The sequence below is a fragment of the Eulemur rufifrons genome, chromosome 30 (genome assembly GCF_041146395.1).
Source record: "Eulemur rufifrons isolate Redbay chromosome 30, OSU_ERuf_1, whole genome shotgun sequence".
NCBI lineage: Eukaryota > Metazoa > Chordata > Mammalia > Primates > Lemuridae > Eulemur > Eulemur rufifrons.
In genome coordinates this window covers 33,970,356-33,994,655 of record NC_091012.1, presented here as the reverse complement: position 1 = coordinate 33,994,655, position 24,300 = coordinate 33,970,356, and the positions used below count along the sequence as shown (strand labels likewise).

Genomic DNA, 24,300 nt, shown 5'->3' with positions numbered 1-24,300 from the left:
TAACTCCTTTACTGAAATACATCCATTCATTTACCACCTATTTATTGAGAACCACTCTGTCAGCCCCTGTGCTATTATCAGCCAGTCTCTAGAGATACTACTTTAAACAAGATGGAGACAAGTCCCTGTCTTCATGTAGCTGGCGGCTTTTAGGGAAAACCAGTCATCAAAACAAGTGTACAGATGCTGAGATTTGATGGGTAAACAGGAGTTAAGTAGACAAAAGGAGGCTTTCCAGTCAGAGTGAACAGTATATGCAAAGCCTGTATGGTAGAAGGGAGTATTATGGCACACATTAGGAAATAAAGGAAGCCAGTGGCAAGAGGAAGTGTGGTGTTAGATGGAACTGGAGAGGGAGGCAGGGTCCAGACTGTGCAGGGCTCTCTAGGCCAGAGAAAGCTGTTCATTCTTTATCCCACAAATAGCAGGAAATCCTTGAAGGTTTTAGGCAGCGAGCGATCACATGAACAGAACTGCATTTTGAATAGATCATTCTCCCTTCTTTGTGGAAGATAGATTAGAAGGGAGTAAGAGTGGAGGCAGGGAGTCCATTTAGGAGGCAATATATTGCTATAATCTAGGTGAAAGATGATGGTTTAGACTAGGGTAGTAGCAGCAGACATGGAAAGAAGTTCTAGAGGTATTTAGGAGGCAAAAATGGTAATACTGCCAAGTGTCAATTAATGATGTCTTCCAAGTGCCTTGTTAACATGCCTAGATGGATGTTGTCATCATTCACCGAAATTAAGAAATGCTGAAAGAAAACTATTAATATATTTGAGAGATCCATCCACAAAACTCACTGATTCTCATCTCCAATCCCCAAGCTAGACCTGCCCCTGCCATACTCCTCATGTTGCAAATACAGTGCATACTTCCAGGTACACACAAGGCTTCTACATGGCTCTGTGCCTTTAGGCAATCTTTTCCCTACCCCTGAGATGCTGGTCTGGCCTTCTTTACCAGGTAAACTCACTCTAATTCATCAAGGCTCAGTTCAGATATGATCTACTCTTTGAAGCATTCTTTTAGTTACAAAAAAATCATAACTTCTACTGTATACCTATAGCATTTTGCTCATGTTACTTGAATGACTTTACTACACTAAATCACATGAATACATGACTGTTACATGACTGTCTTCTCAGCTATAACATAAATTCCATAAGGGTAGAAAAGATATATCTTGATATTCATTGTACCTGCTACCATCTTTGTTGCCTGTACTACTGCACAGCACACACTAGGTGCTTGTTACAGGTTTGCTGAACTGAACTGAAATGCACTACCCGCCAAGCAGAATGATTCTTGCAAGCAGAATCTTCTATGTAGTTTATTCTATGTCTGTAAGACATCTGACCATGGAATTAGAGGACCTCCTTTTCAAATGCTCCATCATTCAGTATTAAAATTGGCTCTTTCCCATACTGCATCCCAGATTGGTTTTATATACCAAGGCTAAATTCAATTATGGTACCATTTAATCAAAGCCTCAAAGTAGATAACCAGAAGCACTTAACATGAACAAGGCATTTGAGTGATTTCACTGGAATTTTTTCTGCTTCGTTTAAAAAATGAAATAAGAGAAAAAGTACCTTTAATGTAGTAAACTTTTCAGGGGTAATTATGGCAAGGGAACGATTTCAATAGCTTATAGACCTAAAGATGGAAGATGCAATTTAAAATGTCTAAAATTTGAAACAGAAGAGTAGAAGGAACACAGAGAAATAGATCAATCTACTAGGCTTCCACCTTTAAGGTAGGTGAATGAGGCAGAGCAAAACTGGTAATCATGAAAATAACAGAAGTTTTCAATCAGGCTGAAACTGGTGTTTAACAAAGTATATGAAACTATTTATTAGCTTGAACTATTTTCAATTTTGATATATACCATTTCATTTAATAGTACACAATACACATCCTTCTAGGATGAGCAAAAATGTAAATTCATGAAAGTGTTAAAGAAAGTAACAATGAAATAAAAGCTCAAGTTTTCCAGAAACATGCCACACTTTAAAAATCTACAAAGTCATATAAATCTTAAAATGTTATATTTCTACTTTAAAAATTCATATTATAATAATCCCTGGAATGTCTTTTTTATAATTACAGGGCATTTTAAGGTTAGAAATGGATTGAAAATTTGTTTGATGCAATCAAGTATCTAAAAGTTGCACTGCTATTTATGGAGCTCTTACCTGTACAAGGAAAATGATGAGAAAATAAAAATTTGCAATTCTTCTAAACTGTTCAAAGAGATTCTTTGGGAGGAAATTCCAAAGTGTATACTGTAAGGGGGGAAGAATAAAAAAATATTATTAGAAAGAAAACTTGAAAAGGGTATTAATTCATCTTTTTTATGGCTGAGTAGTACTCCAAGGTGTATAATATATATATATAGCACATTTTATTAATCTGCTCATGAATTGATGGGCACTTGGGCTGATTCCATACTTTTGCAATTGTAAATTGTGCCGCAATAAACATTCAAGTGCATGTGTCTTTTTGATGAAAAGTCTTCTTTTCCTTTGGGTAGATACCCAAAAGTGGGATTGTTGGATCAAATGGTACATCTACTTTTAGTTCTTTGAGGAATCTCCATACCGTTTTCCATAAGGGTTGTATTAGACCATTCTCCTAAGTGAAGTAACTCAAGAATGGAAAAGCAAACACCACATGTATTAACTATTAAATTGGAACCAACTGATGAGCACACATGTGCACAGAGGGAAGTAAAACACAGAGGAAATCAATCAGGGAGTAGGGGGAGGAGAGGAGGGACAAAAACCTACTTTAATGGGTACAATGAACACTATTTCGGTGATGGGCACACCTATAGCTGGGACTCAAGCATTACAAAAGTGATCCATGTAACCTAAAACATTTGTACTCCCTAATATTTTGAAATTAAAAAAAAACTTGAAAAATCTTAATAGTAATGACTAATATAGGTCTAGATTATCATATAGTGATATTTAATATGTCCAACACTTAGAAACTTAAACCTCACATATATGCATAAACATATATTTAGAGGTATAGCATACAAAAACATTTTTCAGAAATGAAGTTATCACTCTGAGTATTACAATGGCTGTCTAGTCCCATATCTTTGCTTTCTCTGATTCAATCTAAATTAGGTTCCTTGCTATGTGCTCTCACATCATCCTATTTTTACTTCTTTGATAACACTCATTATAGTGAATTATTAATATATATGTGTACATTTTTTTATTAAAGTTTCTCCCTCCATAGGCAATGAGCTCTATAGGGGGAGGTTGTTCATCAGTCTTGTTTACTACATTTTCCCCAAACCTAGCACAGTGCCTGGTACGAAGTTGACAATAAATTACTTGGATGAATGAACAAATTAATTCCCCTGGTTCAGCTAACCTATGGAGTCTTGATTATCTTCACCAAAAGATATAATTCTGTTCCTATCAGTATCTCCCATCTCCATGACAGCAGAGAAGGTATACACACAACTCTGGGTCTTAGAGGGCTTTCACTTGTTAATCAACAATATACCACCCTGGGCTTTGGTAACTGGTAATAGGTAAAAGTTTCAATGCTAAATTGCACATGGGCAGAAGGAGAGAACTCTCGGGCCAACTATCAAACCACATGTACTTTCTCACTGATACCTTAAGCTAAAGGATTGGTTCATTTAAAAGTTACCAGAAGAAGTTGGGTTTTCTAGATGTCTTAATCAGTAAGACCAGGAAGAAATTTTTTTAACCTAAAAGGATAAATTTTAACTTGAACGATCTCCATCCTAATTATCTGCATAATATCTGAGAACATATCCATTAATAAGGTGACTGAAAAGCCAAAGTGGCAGCACAGGATGTAGTACATGAGAATTTACATTTTAAAAGGCTTATGGGCTGAAAATTCAGGGAATCCGGAGAGAATACACAGAAAAAAAAACACATTAAGTGGAGCAGCTACATTGCAACCAATAGCCAACTAAAAAGGTTCTTTCCCTGGGTCCAAGAAAGTGCCTTAGAGAGAATCATTCAAAACTAAATGCAAGAACTGCGTGTGGATGTGCCTTACTTAGGAGAAGAAAGTCTATACTTTTCATGAGGTTCCAAGGTACCTTGTAACCAAACATAAAAGCCACTCAAAATCACTGATCCAGTCAATTTGAAGTTGACACACTCCATAGTAGCACGTAACTGTCCCAATTATTTAATATCAACTTTCTAAAACAATAAGCTAAACGCCAACAGGGTAACAGCTGAACTTCTGGTGTGCTGACTTTGTGTTCCCAAACTAAAGGGTTTTTAATTAAACAAATAGATATTAAGGACAGTTATAGTCCTCTGTGGAAGGTGATGCAAACACATCAAAAGGGAACACTTTCATTGTTGTTGTTTCTAAGCACCAACTCTTCTTAGTTTACCACTGTTTTAACTTATTAAATGAATTGCTTCCTTAAGGAATTCTGGTTATTGCCCTCTTCTCTCCTTCAAAAGGTCATAAGCAAATAAGAGGTCAGGGAGCATGTCATAAGCCCCCTTACCACAGGTGCCTAGCACAAAATTTAGCTCACGCCTATAATCCTAGCACTTTGGGAGGCCAAGGTGGGAGGATCACCTGAGGCCAGGAGTTCGAGACCAGCCTGCGAGACCAGCCTGCGTAAGAGCGAGACCTCGTTTCAACAAGTAACAGAAAAATTAGCCAGGTGTGGTGGTACACACCTGTAGTCCCAGCTACTCAGGAAGCTGGAACAGGAAGATCACCTGAGCCCAAGAGTTTGAAGTTGCAGTGAGCTATGATGATGAGACTCTCGTCTTCACAAAAAAAAAAAAAAAAAAAAAAAAAAAAGACATACAAGCAATCTCAATTAAAAAGCCTGCCTTTGGCCGGGCGCGGTGGCTCACGCCTGTAATCCTAGCACTCTGGGAGGCCGAGGCGGGTGGATCGCTCAAGGTCAGGAGTTCGAGACCAGCCTGAGCAATGAGCGAGACCTCGTCTCTACTAAAAATAGAAAGAAATTATCTGGCCAACTAAAATATATATAGAAAAAAAAATTAGCCAGGCATGGTGGCGCATGCCTGTAGTCCCAGCTACTCGGGAGGCTGAGGCAGTAGGATTGCTTAAGCCCAGGCGTTTGAGGTTGCTGTGAGCTAGGCTGACGCCACGGCACTCACTCTAGCCTGGGCAACAAAGCGACACTCTGTCTCAAAAAAAAAAAAAAAAAAAAAGCCTGCCTTGGCCATTTACTCCATTGATTTAGCTAAAAGGCAAATTAAGTCACTATAACATCTTTTCATTATAATAGAAATGTAACATTTTAATGCAGACCAAGACAAGCTTACTTTTTGCAGAGTTTTCTAATTAAAAGTGAAATTGTGCTAGAGCCATATATACCAAGTTATTCAAATTGACTTATTTATCTAAAAAGTGGACTCTCAGGCTTGGTCAGTTGCTACAAACCAAAAGCAATGTTAATCACAGGGAGAAAATGTGTACCGCAGTTGTTTTAGACACAATGGTGAGAATTGAGGTTTTTTTTTGGTGGGGGTGGTCATAAGTAAGTTCTTGCTCAGAAGTCAGTAAATGGATCTTTTATACTATCTTAACATGCAACTATAAACCGAAAAAGAACCCTGACATTTAGAACATGCTTAAAACTGTTTCTTCAGAAAAAACGCCAGCTTTCCAAGTATATACAATGTAACTTCCATCTGCTTTGTAGTGAATTAAATAATTGATACACAAGTGTGGCCTCTAAACATGCAATTATGTGAAAAAGTTGTGGGTCCCTGCCTTAACATCTACCATCTAATTTAATTTGAATCAAAAATCTTACAAATTTACTAAACAAAATTTCCTAATTCAAAGGAGGGACGCTGAAGTGAACCTCAGCTTTGAGAGTCTATTACTTCATTTAAGCAAAAAGAGGCTTTAGAACTTTACTTGTTTTGTTTTATCTAAAATTTCTAATTTAGCATTAAAAATGATGATGAGAAATATGTCTGTGTAGCACAAAGGAAAGGGAAGCAGGTAAAAAATAAAGTAGTAGACAGGAACACTCATACACTGCTGGTGGGACTGCAAACTAGTGCAATCTCTGTGGAAAGCAATGTGGAGATACCTTAAACAGATACAAGTAGACCTACCATTTGATCCAGCAATCCCATTATTGGGCATCTACCCAAAAGAACAAAAGACACTCTATAATAAAGACATCTGTACTCGAATGTTTATAGCAGCACAATTCACAATTGCAAAGATGTGGAAACAATCCAAGTGCCCATCAATACATGAGATCAATAAAATGTGGTATATGTATACCATGGAGTACTACTCAGCTATAAGAAAGAATGGGGATATAGCAGCTCTTGTATTTTCCTGGATAGAGCTGGAACCCATTCTACTAAGTGAAGTATCCGAAGAATGGAAAAACAAGCACCACATGTACTCACCAGCAAATTGGTTTCATTGATCATCACCTAAGAGCACATTTAGGAATAACATTAATCGGGTGTCGGGCAGATGTGAGGGCGAGGGAGGAGATGGGTGTATACATACATAATGAGTGCGATGCACACCGTCTAGGGGACGCTTGAAGGTCTGATTGGGGGCGGGGGGCAAGGGCAATATATGTAACGTAAACTTTTGTACCTCCATAATATGCTGAAATTTAAAAAAAATGTTGTAGCTATTTAAAGTAACTAATAAAGTTAACAGCCAATTGTAAATGAACTACTAGAATGAACACTGACTTCTAACTACCAGAAGGATTTGGAAACAATGGAACAAAATATATTACTTTGAGTAGTCGTAAATAAGCAGCTCTATCTTAACTATTCACTTTGCTAAATTATTTTATTCATTCTATTATCAACTCTTGTTGATGTAGGCATTAAATCCAATTTTGAGCATCACAGCAGTCTATTTTCATTTTCATTACCATTATCACACAGAACTTTCCCATTTTTTATGCACTGCCCTTTCCACTTATAAATTCCACCATAAATTCAAATTTCCACTATAAATTCAACAGCAAAAAAAGTTACCAGGACATAACTAGACCAGAATTTAGTCACTTTAAAAAGGCACCTTCAGAGAGTTAGGTAAGACTGAGACAAAGAGAAGTCTAATAAATTCTACTGATGATTCTGATTTTTAAAATAAGGAGACATGCTATTGTAATTTTAGGCTTGAAACTTTAATCCAGGACATTCTTGCACATGGGAGTACTAAGCTTAACCCTGAGTATACTTTCAAAAAGAGTTAGGTAGAACTCACTGACTCTTATTCTTTCGAAGGGCCTTCAAGATGAGGCTCATGATTTTTAAAGAAAACACTACAGAACCAATAATCAAGATAGAAACCAAAGATCCTAACATAGTTCAATCAATGTTCCCTTTGCTAAAGAAGGGAATTCCTAAGTTTTGTACCAGTTACAAAATTCTAGTGATTCACCAAATCCCTATACAGTACATTAAAGTAGTAAGGCTGTAGAGGACAAGTTTTTCTAATGAAAATATTTGTATTCTCAGGAGAAAATAAAAGGACACTAATTTTATAATTAAATAGAATTTAAAGTAAGTCAAAGTGTTTATCTTCAGTATTCCCTGCATTAACATTTATTCCCAGTGTTACATTGACATTACTGATATTTATAAACAAAAAAGGCACCCAATTAAGATAGTTATTTTTATCACTGAAGGGTAGAGAAAGGAAATCAACACTTGCTATGAAGTTGGAAAGCAGCTGACATATTCTATAAATTGTATACTTCTTCAATTAAAAGATTCTGGTACAAAGAGCCAAAAGACAATGTGAGGAAGAAAAAGTCAAATTGTGAAATTATTGGTCTCTCCAGAGTAGACCTGAAGGTCTCCTTTTAAGAGAGAGCGTCCCAGACATTCAAAACATATAAGCCTGAGGAAATTAATATTAATAGTACTGTTCAGTACTATAATAGTAATCACAGACACACAAATAACAATAGGATCTACCATTTACTGAGTTGTTACTGCATGCAAAGCACAGCGCTAAATGCTTTATGTGGATTATTTTATTTCATCCTTACCACAATCCCATGAGGTAGATACTATCTATTAATATTCCTATTTTACAGAAAAGAAAATTGAGATGCAGGGAGATTAAAAGACTCACTTTAACTTCAAACCCAGGTCTTCAGTCTCCAGGGATGAAGCTCTTCAGTGCTACATTGTATACTATCCTCATAATTATTTATTATATTAAGATTATATTATTAAGATTTCATTCTTTTTCAGAAGTTACTATACTGCCAATTCTTTTTTTGCTCTACAGTGTTTATGAAAAAGTAGATAAGTTGATCAATAGTTAATTAGAAAAACTATAAACACAATATTCACAGAGAAAAAAGAGATCCCAGTCTATCAATGTAGAAATGCTCACTTCTTTACCCTAGTTTCATATATATGTGAAAATCTGTTTAGAAACAGAATTTTATTTGCACATGGGCTCCTATTTTTTAAAAATATTGCACTGTATTGTTTTACCTACTGGCAAAACTGAAGCTAGATAACATATGGAAAAATATTCCATTAAATACATAAAGAGTGAGAATTAAACTGAGTCATACATTCTTTCAAACTGTGAAAACTGGCCAGGCGCAGTAGCTCACAGCAGTTTGGGAGGCCAAGGTAGGAGGATCAGTTAAGGCCAGGAGTACCAGCCTGGGCAACATAACGAGATCGTGTCTCTACAGAAAATGAAAAAAAATTAGCTGGGCACAGTGGCGCACGCCTGTAGTTCCAGCTACTGGGGAGGCTGAGGCAGTAGGATGGCTTGAGCTAAAGAATTCCAGGCTATAGTGAGCTATGATCATGCTACTGCCTTCCAGCCTAAGGCAACAAAGTGGAACACTGTTTAAAAAAAAAAAAAAAAGTGAAAACATAAATTATATCACAACAGAACAATTACCACTAGTTCAATGAAAGTCACTTCACCTTCTTCCACATAAAATACTATGGAAAACAACAATTCCCTAGAAAATATTTTATATTTCACTTTGATGCAAAAGGAGAGAAAAAAGTGAGGAAGGAGCCCAAATAGCACAATGATGTGAAAATAGCACTTTTATTCAGTGCCATTAGACCTTATATATTTGTTCTGCTCCTGACTTTATCACTAACTCTGCTTGGTGACCATGTCACTAACTTAATTTCTCTGGGTTTGGTTTCTCCATCTATAAAGTCAGTGAGTTGAACAAAATAACCTCTTAGGACTTTTCAGGTCTACAAGTCCACAATTCCGAGTCAAAGGACTAGCACTGATTGTTTAATTGGATACCACAAGGTGAGTAAAAATTTCCAGTAAAAAGACTATTCACTATTTTGGGCACAGGTATATAAACCTCAGGCTGAGAATAAAATTTCTGCCACAAGGGTATAAGATTAACAGGAAACAGACATTTTATCCAAATATACTCAGAGTGTTCTATAAGCCTGTAGATCTGCTCTTAGGAAACAAAGTTTCCACTTGTCCTTAGCATATTTCACATGTTTCTCTACTGTATCACTAACCAAAAAAAAAGAAATTAAATGCATGTTTGAAAACCAAAATGTTGTATGTTTTAAGGAAGGGCATAATTTTGTGTTTCAGGTCTTAAGTGATTGCAAATGTGCAGTGAACCAAACATTTTATCTCTGCCTTACCAGGCTGCATGAGGAAGTGAGGAAAATCATCAAGAACTGTTCCATGCTACAAGATATGGCAGTAGGCCAACCATCTAACACCTAGCACCTAGCCTGGTCAACCAGAGGTAAAGATTAGTAAATTAGTACTTACAGAATGATGACTATTGTGACTACCAGGTATTAGAAACTATAAAAAGTGTTTTCACATATAGAGTATTAGTCCCATTTCACCAATGAGGACATTCTGACTCAGAGTGATTAATTTGGCCAAGGTGACACAGCTAGTAAATGGTTGGGCCAGGATATAAATGCAGGTGTTCAGACTTCCAGGCCACTGGGCTTAGTGCTACACTATGCTAAGGACGAGTAGTCAAATTGTGACACAGCTGCAGTGATTTAACTCTTAACAGGTCACAGTTCAAGCAGTATACTGAGTAGAATGAACCCTTTAGGACCCAGAAATGTACTTGAGAAGTGGGGTGGGGGTGGGGGGTTGGCAGGGGAAACAGAAAGTGATGCAAATAAAGTCATACCAAAACAGCATCCTCCAAAAGAATGCAAATCATTTATGTCCTAGTCCAGCCATTCAAGGGTAATTCTAGAAGCTTTGCATAAGTAAATAATTCCTACTTTTAGCACATTTTAAGTCGTATAGTAATATACATGATCAATAGGCACTGTGAATCATAATGGAAGGCAAGTAAATATCTTTCAGCTAACAAGACAAAGTGATGAATTTTTTTTAATAAACTGCCTTTCAGAGGGATAATTACCATAGTTGGTATATCATCTGTATAAGTGCACATCCATGTATGTGTATATATAAGTGCATTAGCATCCTCAGAAGCATAAAAATAAGTACATTATCTGACTCACTATATGAACATCTATTGAGTGTTTTTTTTAAAACTTACCTTAGATGAGACTATTCTATTATCACAAAATCTTTGTGCAATGTAAGCGTCTGTTTCCAAAACTGGATGACTGCCAACAAACACTGTACGTGTACCAACTCGTTTCTCTTCTCCAGCACACTGACCAAGAGAAAGAGGAAAAAAGTCAGTCTTTCATCACATTTCCCCATGCTTTTACCAAGCTCAGAATTCTTGTCTGAGCATATTTGGCCATAACCTGGGGAGAAAGTAGTAAGGAGAGGAGAAAACCTTGTTAAGAAACTCAAAATCCACTAAGCTCTTACTTGCTGACTTAGTAAAGATTAGTAAACGTGTTGCTTGAACCAACTGTTCTGAGGCCAAAAGTACAATTCTAAAATGATTAAAGAAAGTATCCTAGAGAAACAATATTTTTACTGCCAATTATTTTTCTTTCATCCACAGCCCAAATGAACCTCGAGCATCACCTTCACAGCAACATACTAACTTAGAAAAGGTTGGACTGGGAATATTTACCATATAACTACTGAGTACAACCTTGTCAACTACCTTACCAGACAGCAGAAACACAATGCAAATAACTTCTAAACACACACAAAAATACTTATAAGTATACAGGTCATAAATAGAATGGCTGTTTCTATTAATGGAAAGATCAATAATTTCTACAAAGAAACTGTAATTCTTTGGCTTTACAGAAAAGAATTTCTTTTGCAATCTCTCAGAGCCTATTGTCGTATACTCCCATTTTACAAATATATTTCTAATGCCCCTTTTATATATTTTTTAAAAGTAGATTTGCTGAATCTAAAAGTCCCACGTCACCCTTTAATATCACTGAGGCTTCACTCTGTTTTCTTCTCTTAAATCAGGATAATACACTTTCTTATATAAATTTGGGATAGTCTCCTTTGATGGTACTATATTACCATGTCTGAGACTACCAAATAAAATTTAAGTCAAAGGAAGTATGATAGAAACCAATATTGATTTATGTATTTCCATTATTTTTAAAAGATAATTTTCCAACCTAAAATGTTTTAATACATGTAGCCATAAAGATTTTTCTCCTTTCAATGATCTACTTAAAGGTCAAAGATATAAATTCCCACCCTCAAAATAATCATTTTTTAGCAAGATTACTTACTACTTATAGCTTGCAAAGTCTTCCAAGTGTCTACCATGTTTGGGCGTATTCAAGGCTGAATTTGTGTACCTTATGCAAATATTATACAGAAAATTATTTCTTAGTTTAAAAAATAAAAATTGCCCCAAAGTACAGGTAAAATCTCTTTGCCTTTCCATTTTCATTTAAGCTTGTGACCTATTTAGTGTGGTGTTGCCTTCCAAATTCCTAGGGAATCGCTCAAAGTAATTGGGATAAATTGAAGTAGGAGAGAGATTCAGGCTGTATATAAAGGGTAAAATTTGGAAAGCTACCCTGGCATAGGCTAAGGAAATTTGTGGGATCCCTGGAGATCTGGAAAAAGTCAGTAAGTAACTGTTATGGATAGCTTAACTATTTTCCTGACTGCCCAAAGATAAGGCATTAGAACACCTGACTGTTCAAGTTCCTCTGTAGGCTAAGAGTAAGTGATTCACAGGTAAATTTTCAAACGGTTCCTGGAAACCAGCAAACAATACCTTTATCAGATGGTAGCTTTGATTTAGGGACTGACTTCTCTGTTTGCAACTGTAATATACAGGGTCTGACACAGCTTACTGATAAGAGCACTAAATTTTCCATAATGTACATTTTGCAAAACTTAAAGTGAACACACCTGCCGGACGTATAGTTTATTTGGCTTCAGTGCTACTCCCACCTTCTGTTGCAGGGTAAGACCTTTCTGTAGTCTCCACAGCAGACCTGACCCTTATAATGTACCAATTTGAATTACAAAAAATGTCAAGTCCATGTATACTGTGCAATCTGCAACTTTTAATTTAATATTCATATGGCTGTTTAGTTTTCCACACAACCAAGAAGTGGCTGTAGAGTAAATAAGGAAGAGTTTTTATGCAAGTTCTCAAGTCACGTTACCAAAGTAAAAATGGGGGAGAGGCAAAGGAGGTAGAGGGTCAATGAAGCAGGATGTTTCCTACACTGCCAATATACATTAATTTCCCCCTAAATTACAGCGGCTACTGATTAACTTAAAACAAAAATGAACCAGTGCTTCTCCAATTCTGAGCTGTCTTCGACATTCTTCTGTGCAAGAGAATAAAAGGAAGAAAAAAAGCATAATGCAATTTTTATGCACATATTTTTATGAATTCCCTACATTTGAATGGCATTTATAGTTTTATTAAGAGCTTTCCCCATATATTATCTCTCTGATCTCTTTTGAATAAGGCCTAAGTGACCTCTATCTCCATTTAATTGGAGAAAATGGATTGAAATTACTGTGCAGGTTTGTGTGTGTGTATAGAACCTGGGGGCGTGTGTGTGTGTGTGTGTGTGTGTGTGTGTAGATCATGGCAGTGATTGTTGTTAGATGATAAAATAGAGGCCTGAAAGAAGCTGCAGAATGTCCACTTCTGAACATTTTTCAAAATAGCGCAAAATCTCGTTGGCCCAGGCAGGTTTGGGTTTAGAGCTGCCTGAGGACTAGGGGTGAGTTGGTATGAAGCACATGACTTTTCCATGCCTGTTTCACCCTAAAATTTGATGAACCTGCAATTCCTGGTGGAATTTCCTGCAACGGTATAATATTGTTTGGTTTACATAAAAATGGCAATGCTGAACTTACATGTAATTTTTTTGTAATTTTCCACTTGCTGCCAATATACAGTGTTAAAACTGTGTTAGTTCCTGCGATTTTGAACAATGTACTTGCCTGTGCCAAAGCAGAGAAAACTCTATGCTTTCTCATTAAAAAAAAAATTCCCATTTGGATGGCACATAATGTAGTCTAGAGTGGGAATGTAGGATTCCTGTTACCTTGTGATGAATTTTAACTCATTAAGAGTCCATTCTGTGCTGAACTGCTTCCCATCCAAATGTCCTTAAGAACAGCATTTTTCTTAACTTGAAATATGCTGGCACCGACTCTACTTTAATGACACATCACATACTACATCTAAAGTATGGCAAATATTAAAAAGCATATTTACAATATAAGAGTTAATAGAGAAAGCAATTTAAAGTTCCTCCCCAAAATAAAAATCACCCTTTGTACTCCCGATTTACACCTTCACAGTATAAGCTGAATACTGTTCTTTAAAAAGCTAGTAATTTATACCCCAAAACAGCCTCTCAATAAAAATCTAATGTAGTAAAATGGTACTTTTATTCAACTGGTATTGTCTTAAAATCCTGTCTTCCCTAGTAATAAAAAATGAAAAGCTGTTGGAAGCATAATTTGTTTTTTGATTGCCTCCAGACCAGTGACTAGATAAGAACTGAGGAAAAATAGAGACCTCAATACAAAACTGTCACTATAAAAGCTGGCACAGGATCTGAAACAAAGCCTACCTCTCCATGCTTTCCAAGTGTTAGAGAGCTTAAATTTATCACTTAGCCATAGACCTGTGATTCTTAATCCTGGCCACACATCAATTTTAAATACAATACTGATGCCTGAGTCTTTCATTTAATATCTAATTTTTTGGGAAGTTCCCCAGGTGATAATTCTAATTTGCAACCAAGGCTGAGAATTACTTCCCCAGACTCTCTCTTTCAGTCAGTGATTGCCCTTAACTAACATTACACAAATTTTTAGAATACCAGCCATAATCCTACACTTCGGGGAAGGTGAGAAGGGGTGAGGGATGAAAAATTACGTGTGGGGTACAATGTACACTATTTTGGGTGATGGGTACACCAAAAACCCACACTCCACTACTATACACTATATACATGTAAAGAAATTCAATTTGTACCTCCTAAATCTATTAAAATTTAAATTTAAAAAAATCCTGCACTTTTCAATTAAAATAATTGAAACAACTTGCTTTTCAATGAATAAAAATACAAATAACCCACAAATAATGTCCCCTCCAACCATTTTAAGCTGCTCACAAAATGAGATTCTCTTTCAATATTTCATTTTACATGTAGTTAATGTCTCACCAATTAGACCATTGATAACGAAAATTGCAGGCCCTGATATAATACAAAGCTACCTGGGTTATCAGCAAATAATCTTAACTGATGTAATCTGTGGCAATTACAGCATTATTTGTATTGGTCATTCAACTGCTCTCCGTGAATTCCTATAGCAAATAAAAGTATTTGCTCAAAAATGAACAACAAAAAAATAACCTCATTAAAATCTGAACACTTGGCAATGGTTTAAAACTGTTTTCCACACCCCAAGCCAAAGCTATTTTCTTCTCTGAAGCACTAGTATTTTTGAACAGCATGATGTCTTTAAAAGGCCAAATGAATTCAAAATTGAAAGAGTATGTCATAAAATTTCAGACGTCTATTGAAATGCTCCCCTCAAAGTCAGCATGTCCATACTAGGGTTGGGAGGTGAGCACTACAGTGCCAGGGAACATTTCCAGTGTATTAAGCTTCTTGGTTAAAATCGCTACAATGTATTCAGTGGTCATGAGGTTTCCAAGTCCACGCCATTATAACATGCCAAGATGAATAATCTTGTGTAATTTAGTCATAACTCTAAAATGATCCTTAAAATTGCTCTTTTCAGATTTTGCTTTTACTGCAACTTAAGTGATTAAGTTGTCCCTCCCTCTTTTGCCAGAGGAAGTGGAGCAAGGCTGAGATAGAACACTTTGTGTCCTTTTGCCTTTAAAGCTTAATTATGATCATTTTTAACTGAAATTCTCAAACACCTGACCAAAAGACAACTGACTACAAAATTCATCCCCAGAGACAAAGACTGTCTCTAATTAGGCATTATCCAAAGGCAGCACATTTAATTAAATTAAAATTGCTACAGGAATGGATATTAAGCCTCACATAAACAAACATCTAAACCAGCAAGCACAATACTTAAGAAAAAGCATTGACCATGAAGACTTGGAAATGCCTTGCTTGGAAGCTCAGAGTTGGACTTTCATTATCTCAGTGTGAATCACTGAGCCATTTAATTTCACCAGGGACAATCAATTCTAAGCGTTCCCAATCCTGATTCCCCTCCCCCACTATGTCCTCACCCCAAGGACCTCAGGGCTATTGAAACTGTAGCTCTAAAAAATGAAATGCATCTTTCTTACAGGATGGCTAACAGAGAGTTGATAGATCAAAAATGCTGTAAACATTTTGTGATTCGAGATTCTAAGAGGAATTTTTTTTTTAATGATTCGGAGGTTCTTCCATTTATAGAAAGTAATCCAAGACTCTCAAAGTTCCTACAGGGGCTCAGCAACTCAACTTTCCTCATTAACAGAATCTTTCCTAACCCAGAGCCTGACAATATGCACACAAAATTAACTAGCAAGTATACAAAAGCTTCAGAAGTTACTTTTCACTTTCGCTACACAAATCTACACACACCTTTCATTCCAAACACTTAACAAAATTTAAAACTCTAAATAGGGAGGCAGTGAGGCTGACAACCCAGCTAAGCATTTATGATTGCCCTCAGCAAATGGATAAAAATACACATACAAATAAAAAGCAAGAATAAAGAAGGCCCCAAGTCCTCAAAGCCCAACTTGGCTGAAAAGAGAACAGAATAAAATATAGATCACAAACCTCAGAGGCTGGAGGGAAAGATGGGACCATCTGCATACTGACATGCAGAATTTTGCTAACACAATGAATGGCAGCTAAATCACAGAGAGAATGCTGCAAATTATCAATCAACTTGTACCAACCCCCATGATCCTTGTAAAGTTTCCCAGAATTTGGGAAGAGAGCCAATTGTGGCTTGCCTAGCTCATGTACTTCCACAGGAGGTAGCAAAGGAAGCATTAGAAGACTTGGTCTATTCCTTAAGAGTTTGAAGCAGCATTCTGGTGGCCTGGTCTCCATTACTGCACCATTTCACATCTTTTTGTTACTCTTCTCCGAAGACCTGATTTGCCTTTGTAACTTTTGTATTTTATAAAGTATCATTATTTTAAAATATCAGTAGCTTACACCACACAGTATTTTCTCATCTTGGGAAGTTCTTTTCTATTAATAATTCCTGCCTACAATACATGGACCATGATAAGTGGGGCTAAACAATGAGCTTCAACAATTGAACTTTTGGTTGTAGGCAGGTAAATACCTTACGAAGAAGAGATATAATCTAGGTATTTACTATGATACACTGAGTTTCCCCACCCCAAGAGTGACTGTAATATGGTATACTGAAGCTTCAAAAATGTGTACAAAAATATATACAAGGGCTAAGCAGATGGTTTCTGTGGAAAGGTTCCTTAGGGCTGGAATATTTTCCTCACTATTTAGAGATCTCATGGGTAAGAAAGTTATTATCTCAGCAGTAAATAGTAATATCTAACAATCAAAAGGATAAGAGCTACTGGGTATTAGGGGAGAAAATGCCTTTGCCAATATCATTACCTATAAGAGATAAATTCTCATCCAAAAATTACTTTCCAGATAGCCAGAGAAGAATTTTTATTACAGGATAAGAAGAGATAAGAAAATCTGGCTAGGGGGAGAAATTGTAAAAGAGGTGTCCAATGACTTGAACAGGATTTTATTTCCTGTGTCAGTGATAGTGTCTTTATTATAAAAGTGCTAATAACTTTCTTAGAAAGGTCTTCCAGTTCAAATGTAAGCTGGAGCATGTCCAGTAAAACTAATGAATGCATTTTTCCAGGTAAATTGTTAAATACCAAACAGAAAGCAAATTGGCTAGAAAAAAATGCCCAAGTTGTAATTAGGTTAAATAGCACATCCAGGGTACCTCTGTTTGTTTCTTTTTTTTAACATACTCAACAAAATAGGAAAGTGAAAAGCAAGTTTCCATTGTGGAGCATGGCTTAGTTGAATAAGCAATGAAAGCAGTGAGGTGAGTTCTGACTCACAAAAGGTAGCCACTTCTTCAGTGAAGCATTTCTAGCCTTTAATTCAATCATGACAACAGACAATTTCTCTGCTCAATTTATAATGTCTTAAAGAAAAGCCTGTTCTTGAAAAAAACGTCCTTCCTATAGGTGAAGGCTTTCAGGACAAGGTTGGGAGGGGACAGGAGAAGCAAGAAAGATACGACCCTGGGAAATATTATTTATACCTATGCTTTCTTCAACATGAGACCTGGGGGAAAATGCCTCAGTTGAGCCTCAATTTTCTTATCTTTAAAATAAGGTCATACAACCTAAAAGGCTGCTAACAGTAGGATTAACACCCAAAGATCACTTTAAATGACGCTAAATTCTTCACATGAACAAAGGATGAGGTTTGCAGATGTTCACTGACTATGGAAATATTAAAACTCCAGCAACTGGACCAGCACAGAACTAGGCAATGTCTTCAACATAATCTGGGTATAAATGTTTTATTTAAAGCAGGCAAGTTTCTGGCTCTACAGAAGCAGCATAGGCAATTCTGAGGCCACCTCTGTCCAAAGGGGCAGGTGAGTATGGTCCACTGGCAGAGAGTGCTTGGTTTTGAAAACACTATTTTTTAGTATACATGAAGAGGACTAGAGTTGGCATGTTTGACAGCAATTAAGAGCCACTTGAGGCGTCCCTGGAGGCTGCTGTCTATAACATATGCCATTAATCCTTTAGAATTGTTGATCTGACACTCACAGTAAAATTAGGAATTCATTTCTCCTTTTGTGGCAGTGCACATGGTCACTTGGGAACTTTACCAGAATTATTGACCTTGTATCTAAATCTCCCTTCCCTCCACCCAAAGGTCTGGATTCAAATCTGCTGCGCCCTACAAAGATTGGGTCTGCTATAAATGTAACAGATAATTTGATTGTAATTATTCCTAAAGCTTGCTTAAACATGTATATATAGTCTGTTAAACAGACTACAGAAATTAGCAAGACATGAAGTATAATGTATAACTTTTAGTATATTGAAGCATAGAAAGAAGAGCATAGCAAATATTCAGTGATGCCTCGTGTATAAAAATTGTTTGGATTGTTAAATTTTAATGTACCTTTCAGTATTGCCCACTAGGAATGCCATAGTAAGAACTGACAAGAATAGCAGAATACCACATTTCCCAAACTGCATTTACATGAAACAAGTTAGTAATGAGGTTCCTTAGAGAAGGGGGAAGCCTGCTCCAGTAACCCATCTCTTGGCTATTTGCAATGCATACTGATACTAAAAGCTCTAAAAAGTCTTTTTTTTTTTTTTTTTTTTGAGACAGAGTCTCACTCTGTTGCCCAGGCTAGAGTGAGTGCCGTGGCGTCAGCCTAGCTCACAGCAACCTCAAACTCCTGAGCTCAAGCGATCCTCCTGTCTCAGCCTCCCGAGTAGCTGGGACTACAGGCATGCGCCACCATGCCCGGCTAATTTTTTCTATATATATTTTTTAGCTGTCCATATAATTTCTTTCTATTTTTAGTAGAGATGGGGTCTCGCTCTTGCTCAGGCTGGTGAACTCCTGAGCTCAAACGATCCGCCCACCTCGGCCTCCCAGAGTGCTAGGATTACAGGAGTGAGCCACCGCGCCCGGCCTAAAAAGTCTTGAGTAAACTTCTTTAACATTCTTTAAGTCAGCATTTCCCAAAATTATTTGACCATAGAACCCTTCCCCGTCCCTCTGCCAAGGAAAATCCAGTGGCATCACGTTCTGTGCAACATAGTTTAGACATTGCTACTCTAATACATTTCTTACCTCATCAAACACATCTGCACAGCACATCCAGTCTACATCTATGTTAGGGTCTACTGGTAGAAAAAATACATGGTATTCACAATCACTTATATTGACAAAGCATTCAAGGGTATGAGGTGAGATAAGCATTATAGTTGTGAGAACTTCTATTCCTGTATGCCAAAAATAGATAAGTAAAATTAAGTATTTGGCCATGATCCCAGGTGGCTGCTTTTGCTTCTAAAGCTTAATTAAGAGAGGCAAGAAACCAGGAGATCTTGGTTCTAACTGCCTTCTACTATCAATTGGTCTGTATGTAGGGAAGTCCTGGCATTGGTTTCTTCCTATGTAACTTGGAGAGGGCTTCACAAAATAATCTGATCTAAGAAGATGCAGGGGAATTGGGGCTAGATCTTCTACTGATAAAACCTGAAACGTGGCTTTGGATGTTGTCTCATTTGCCATCTCTTTCTGCCTTGTCCACTAAAACAAAACAAACAAAAAAAATAGTCAAGGGTGGGGAAAAGTTTACAAACAAATACGCATGAGAAGATAAGGTATTGGGGATGAAATTTATTTGTAGGCTTTAAAGCAGAAAAGGAGGGAGAAATAAATGAAATATTACGAAGTCACAAAGATCAGAGAAAGGCTCATGTGCTAATGCCCGTTTTTAATATCTAAGTATAAGCTGATTAGATTAAACTCCTTTGGGGTACTGATTTTGGTACACTAGAAGGTACATTGGATCTTTCAGGCTTCAAAGATGCCCATTTAAAGCACCACAGTGGCAATTTATTTAATGGTAATCTTTAGATGTGAAAAAATGAATGCCTTCTCAAATGTGCCTCTTACGCTAGGGAAACAGTTTAGTCCTCTGATAAAACAGAATAAAATCCATGTCCCTGCACCAAAGGTACAAACAACTGCAAGGTAAAACAGGTTAGGATTAACTGCCACAAGGGCAATTTTTGTTTGTTTTTATTGCCAGGGCTGGAGTGCCGTGGCATCAGCCCAGCTCACATCAACCTCAAACTCCTGGCCTCAAGTGATCCTTCTGTCTCAGCATGAGTAAGTAGCTCGGACTACAGGCATGCACCACCATGCCCAGATAAATTTTTCTATATATTTTTAGTTGTCCAGCTAACTTCTTTCTATTTTTTTTAGTAGAAATGGGGTCTCGCTCTTGCGCAGGCTGGTCTTGAACTCCTGACCTCGAGCGATCCTCCCGCCTCGGCCTCCCAAAGTGCAAGGATTACAGGCGTGAGCCACCGCACCCAGCCCATAAGGGCAATTTTAAAAAATACCAAACCACTTAGAATTACAAATTTTACTTGTACACAGGGATTTTGCTATAAAATGAAAACACACACATGCAGAAATAAAACCACATGAAAGAATTATTAGAGTAGATACATTCAAAACGTATGATTTCTCAAAAACATCACCACTCACACTAAAGACCAAACTGCCCCCAAACCAAACAATTTTCCACAAAACAATTTTTTTTAATGAAACAAGACAAACATTAGTTTGAGGTTCTATTCAAGTATATGATTGAAAACAGCAATGGGATATTTCTAAAACACACAAGGAACTATCTAGAACAATTATAAGAATTTACAGTCAACATTAAAAATACCCAGCAAACTTTAAACAGGAAAAATGCTTTCAGCTAAATCATGAAACAGCACAGTAGTTGTGGGTCTCTTCATTAAGTGACTATTGCTCAGTGGAATGAAATATTAGTCATGACCAGTACTCAAAAATTAAATGTTCATAAAGACTCAATTCTCCTGATTGCAATGCATTTCACTCCACTTCACATTATAAAAAGCATATGTGTACGCAAATGTGTTAATATATTTCTAAGTCCTTTCTTATTCTACTTTGTAAACTCAGATATGATGTTAAACTTTCTAAATGATGACAAACAGAAAAGAAATACAATATTAGTTAAGGGTAGAAAAATGGTAGAACCCAATGGAATACAGGCAGACCTCAAAGGCTGGAAATTAAAGTGCATTTGCATTGTTTAGCATTACTAACAATGGCCAATTAATGGTGGAATGACAGACTTTGGATGGGCAGGCAGTCTGAAAATGATCTTACAGTCAGTGTTCTTGAATATTCTAACATGCCCTGTTGATGTCCCAGCTTGGCTCTAAGTTATTTACTATAAGCAGATACAACTCCTCCCTGCATGGTGGGGACAGCTGAACTAAAAAAAGAAAAAAAAAAGTGGGGAATAAGGGGATATGGAAAGGAGAAGGATAGAAATACAAATGTGTCAAACCAAAAGAAAATTACCTGTGATGAGAACATTCTGCTGTAAGACTACATGGGGCTTCCTCATCATTTTCAGTGCAACCCTCAAAAGACACCTCCAGTAGAAGTCGTCTTTAAATGCTTTAACCAACACATACATTCAGAAGGAAGAAACTTCTTTGGATGTGAGATTAGTCCTTTACACCTCATCTTCAATCCTAAAAATGGTAGATAAGGGGGAAAGCAGGCATTCTAATAGTTGCAGGCCTGTCTTAGCAATGGACCAGAATGCTGCTGGACTCAGATCTTATGAATTTACAATCCAATTCAGTCCAATGTGCCTTTGAACTTCACTATAACTTTCATACTGTTTAGTAACAATGTGATGAGATATCAAAAAATGAAATACGCATTTTAAAGGTAACCGTCTTCTAGGATGACTAGAATTAAAAAAATGGAAAATAACAAGTGTTGGTGAGGATGTGGAGAAATTGGAAGCTTCACACATTGCTGGAGGGAATGTAAAATGTTTCAGCTGCTGGGGAAAACAGTTTGGTGGCTCATCAAACAGTTAAAACATATACTTATTAATACCATATGGCCCAGCAATTTCACTTCTAAGTAGAGACCCAAAAGAACTGAAAACAGGTATTCAAAGACTTGTGCATGAATGTTCATAGCAGCACTATTTATAATACAATAGTCACTGCCTGCTTCGGCAGCACATATACTAAAAATTGGAATGATACAGAGAAGATTAGCATGGCTCCCGCACAAGGATGACACACAGATTCGTAAAGCGTTCCATATTTAAAAGAAAAAAAAATACAATAGTCAAAAGGTGGAAACAACCCAAATGTCCATTAGCTGATAAATGAATAAACACAACGTGATGCATCCATACAATGGAATATTACTCAGGCATAAAAAGGAATGAAGTGGGCCAGGCTTGGTGGCTCATGCCTATAATCCCAGCGCTTTGGGAGGCTGAGGTGGAAGGATCACTTGAGGCCAAGCACTTAAGACCAGCCTGGACAACATAGTAAGACCCCGTTTCTACAAAAAAATTTTTTTTAAATAGCCAGGTGTGGTGGTACATGCCTGTAGTGCTAAGTACTTGAGAGGCTGAGGCAGGAGGATTGCTTTGCTTGAGCCCAGGAGTTTGGGGCTGCAGTGAGCTGCAATCATGCCACTATACTCAATGCCACTACATTCCAGGCTGGGTGACAGAGCAAGACCTTTTCTCTAAAAAAAAAAAAAAAAAAAAAGTGGATGGGCCTCAAAAACATTATGCTAAGTGAAACAAGCTAGATACAAAAGGTCACGTATTGTATAATTCCATTACATGAAATATGCAGATTAAGTAAATCCATAAAAACAGAAAACAGATTAGTGGTTGCCAGGAGGTACGGGAAGGGGAGAATGGGTAGTAACTATTTAATATGCATGGATGATAAAAATGTTCTGGAACTAGGTAAGAGTTTGTAGTTGCATAAAATGTATATGTACTAAACATCAATAAATTGTTCGTTTTACAATGGTTAATTTTATGTGGTGTGAATTTTACCTCAATAAAAATATTAACCCCCTTGCCTAATAGCAGATCACAAGGTAAATTTTTTAATACAGTTGATGCATTCATTCAACCACTATTTATTGAGCTCCTACTATGTGTAAGGCACAGGAAAGTGATGAATAAAAAAACAGACAATGGCCGGGTGCAGTGGCTCATGCCTGTAATCCTAGCACTCTGGGAGGCCGAGACAGGAGGACTGCTTGAGCTCAGGAGTTCAAGACCAGCCTGAGCAAGAATGAGATTCTGTCTCTACTAAAAATAGGAAAAAAAAAAAAAAAAAAAATTAGCTGGGCACCTAAAAATAGAAAAAATCAGCCGGGCATGGTGGTGCACGCCTGTAGTCCCTCCCAGGTACTCGGGAGGCGGAGGCAAGAGGATCACCTGAGCCCAGGAGTTTGAGGTTGCTGTGGGCTATGGTAACACCATTGCACTCTAGCCAGGGTGACAGAGATTCTATCAGAAAAGAAAAGAGAAGAAAAAGAAAAAAACCACAGACAGTCCTTGCCTTCAACGAGCTTAGAGTGTAGCAGGGGAGACCAGACAATCATCAAATGCTCACACAAATCAGCCAAGTGTCAAGAATGATGGCTGCGTATTACTTACAAAGCTAACCCAGCAAGGAATACAACCACCATGTAGAACACAAACCTGATTGTATCATTCCTCCAGCCCCCGCTTTCATGGTTTCTCACTGATCTTAAAATTGGAGATTAAAATCCTTACTCTGACCCGCAAGGTCTTATATGTGATCTGGCCTCTTTCTCCTATTTGTCCAACTTCATCTTGCCCCAAGCCTCTCCTTCTGCTCTTTCTCTGTTATAGCCCATTGGTCTTCTTTCCATTCCAGGTGAGCCTCAGGCCCCTTCCTGTCCCCAGGCTTTGTATTTTACTGCTTCTCTCAGCATAGAATACTCTTCCCTCTTTAGCTACTTACAATCATCCTTCAGATCTCACCAACCATCAGTTTCTCACCAAGCCTTCCCTGATGAAAACTCAAATGAAGAGAAACCATTAACATGTTCTCCAAAATCTCTGTCTGCTACAGGGAACGAGCAAAGCACGAAGAGAATCTCAATTCAGTTTCTCAAAAAGCCACAACTCCAAGTCTCCTCCAACATACCTATCAATATTTTCCCAAAGAAATCCTTTGTGAATTCCTTGACTTTGCAAAAAGTGCTTTATAAAAAAAACTTTCTGATCATTTTCAGTAAA

General features: G+C 37.2%; 1 protein-coding gene and 1 non-coding gene across 4 annotated transcripts in view; one reads left to right on the top strand and one right to left on the bottom strand.

The window, feature by feature from the left end:
* ATP11C (ATPase phospholipid transporting 11C) overlaps positions 1–24,300 on the bottom strand; it is a 182,055-nt gene that overhangs the window by 80,947 nt on the left and 76,808 nt on the right. For 2 of the 3 annotated variants that reach the window (XM_069462993.1, XM_069462994.1), the window contains exons 2-3: positions 10,565–10,684; positions 2,199–2,288 (exon numbers count right to left, since the gene is read on the bottom strand). In XM_069462993.1, coding sequence (XP_069319094.1) covers positions 2,199–2,288; positions 10,565–10,684 — 210 coding nt within the window. Of the gene's footprint in view, positions 1–2,198; positions 2,289–10,564; positions 10,685–16,208; positions 16,245–24,300 lie in introns of those variants that run through there. The other variant, XM_069462995.1, reaches the window with a different exon arrangement.
* Positions 22,221–22,326, top strand: LOC138379279 (U6 spliceosomal RNA). The gene has a single exon (XR_011232056.1). It is a non-coding gene; the product is annotated as a U6 spliceosomal RNA (small nuclear RNA).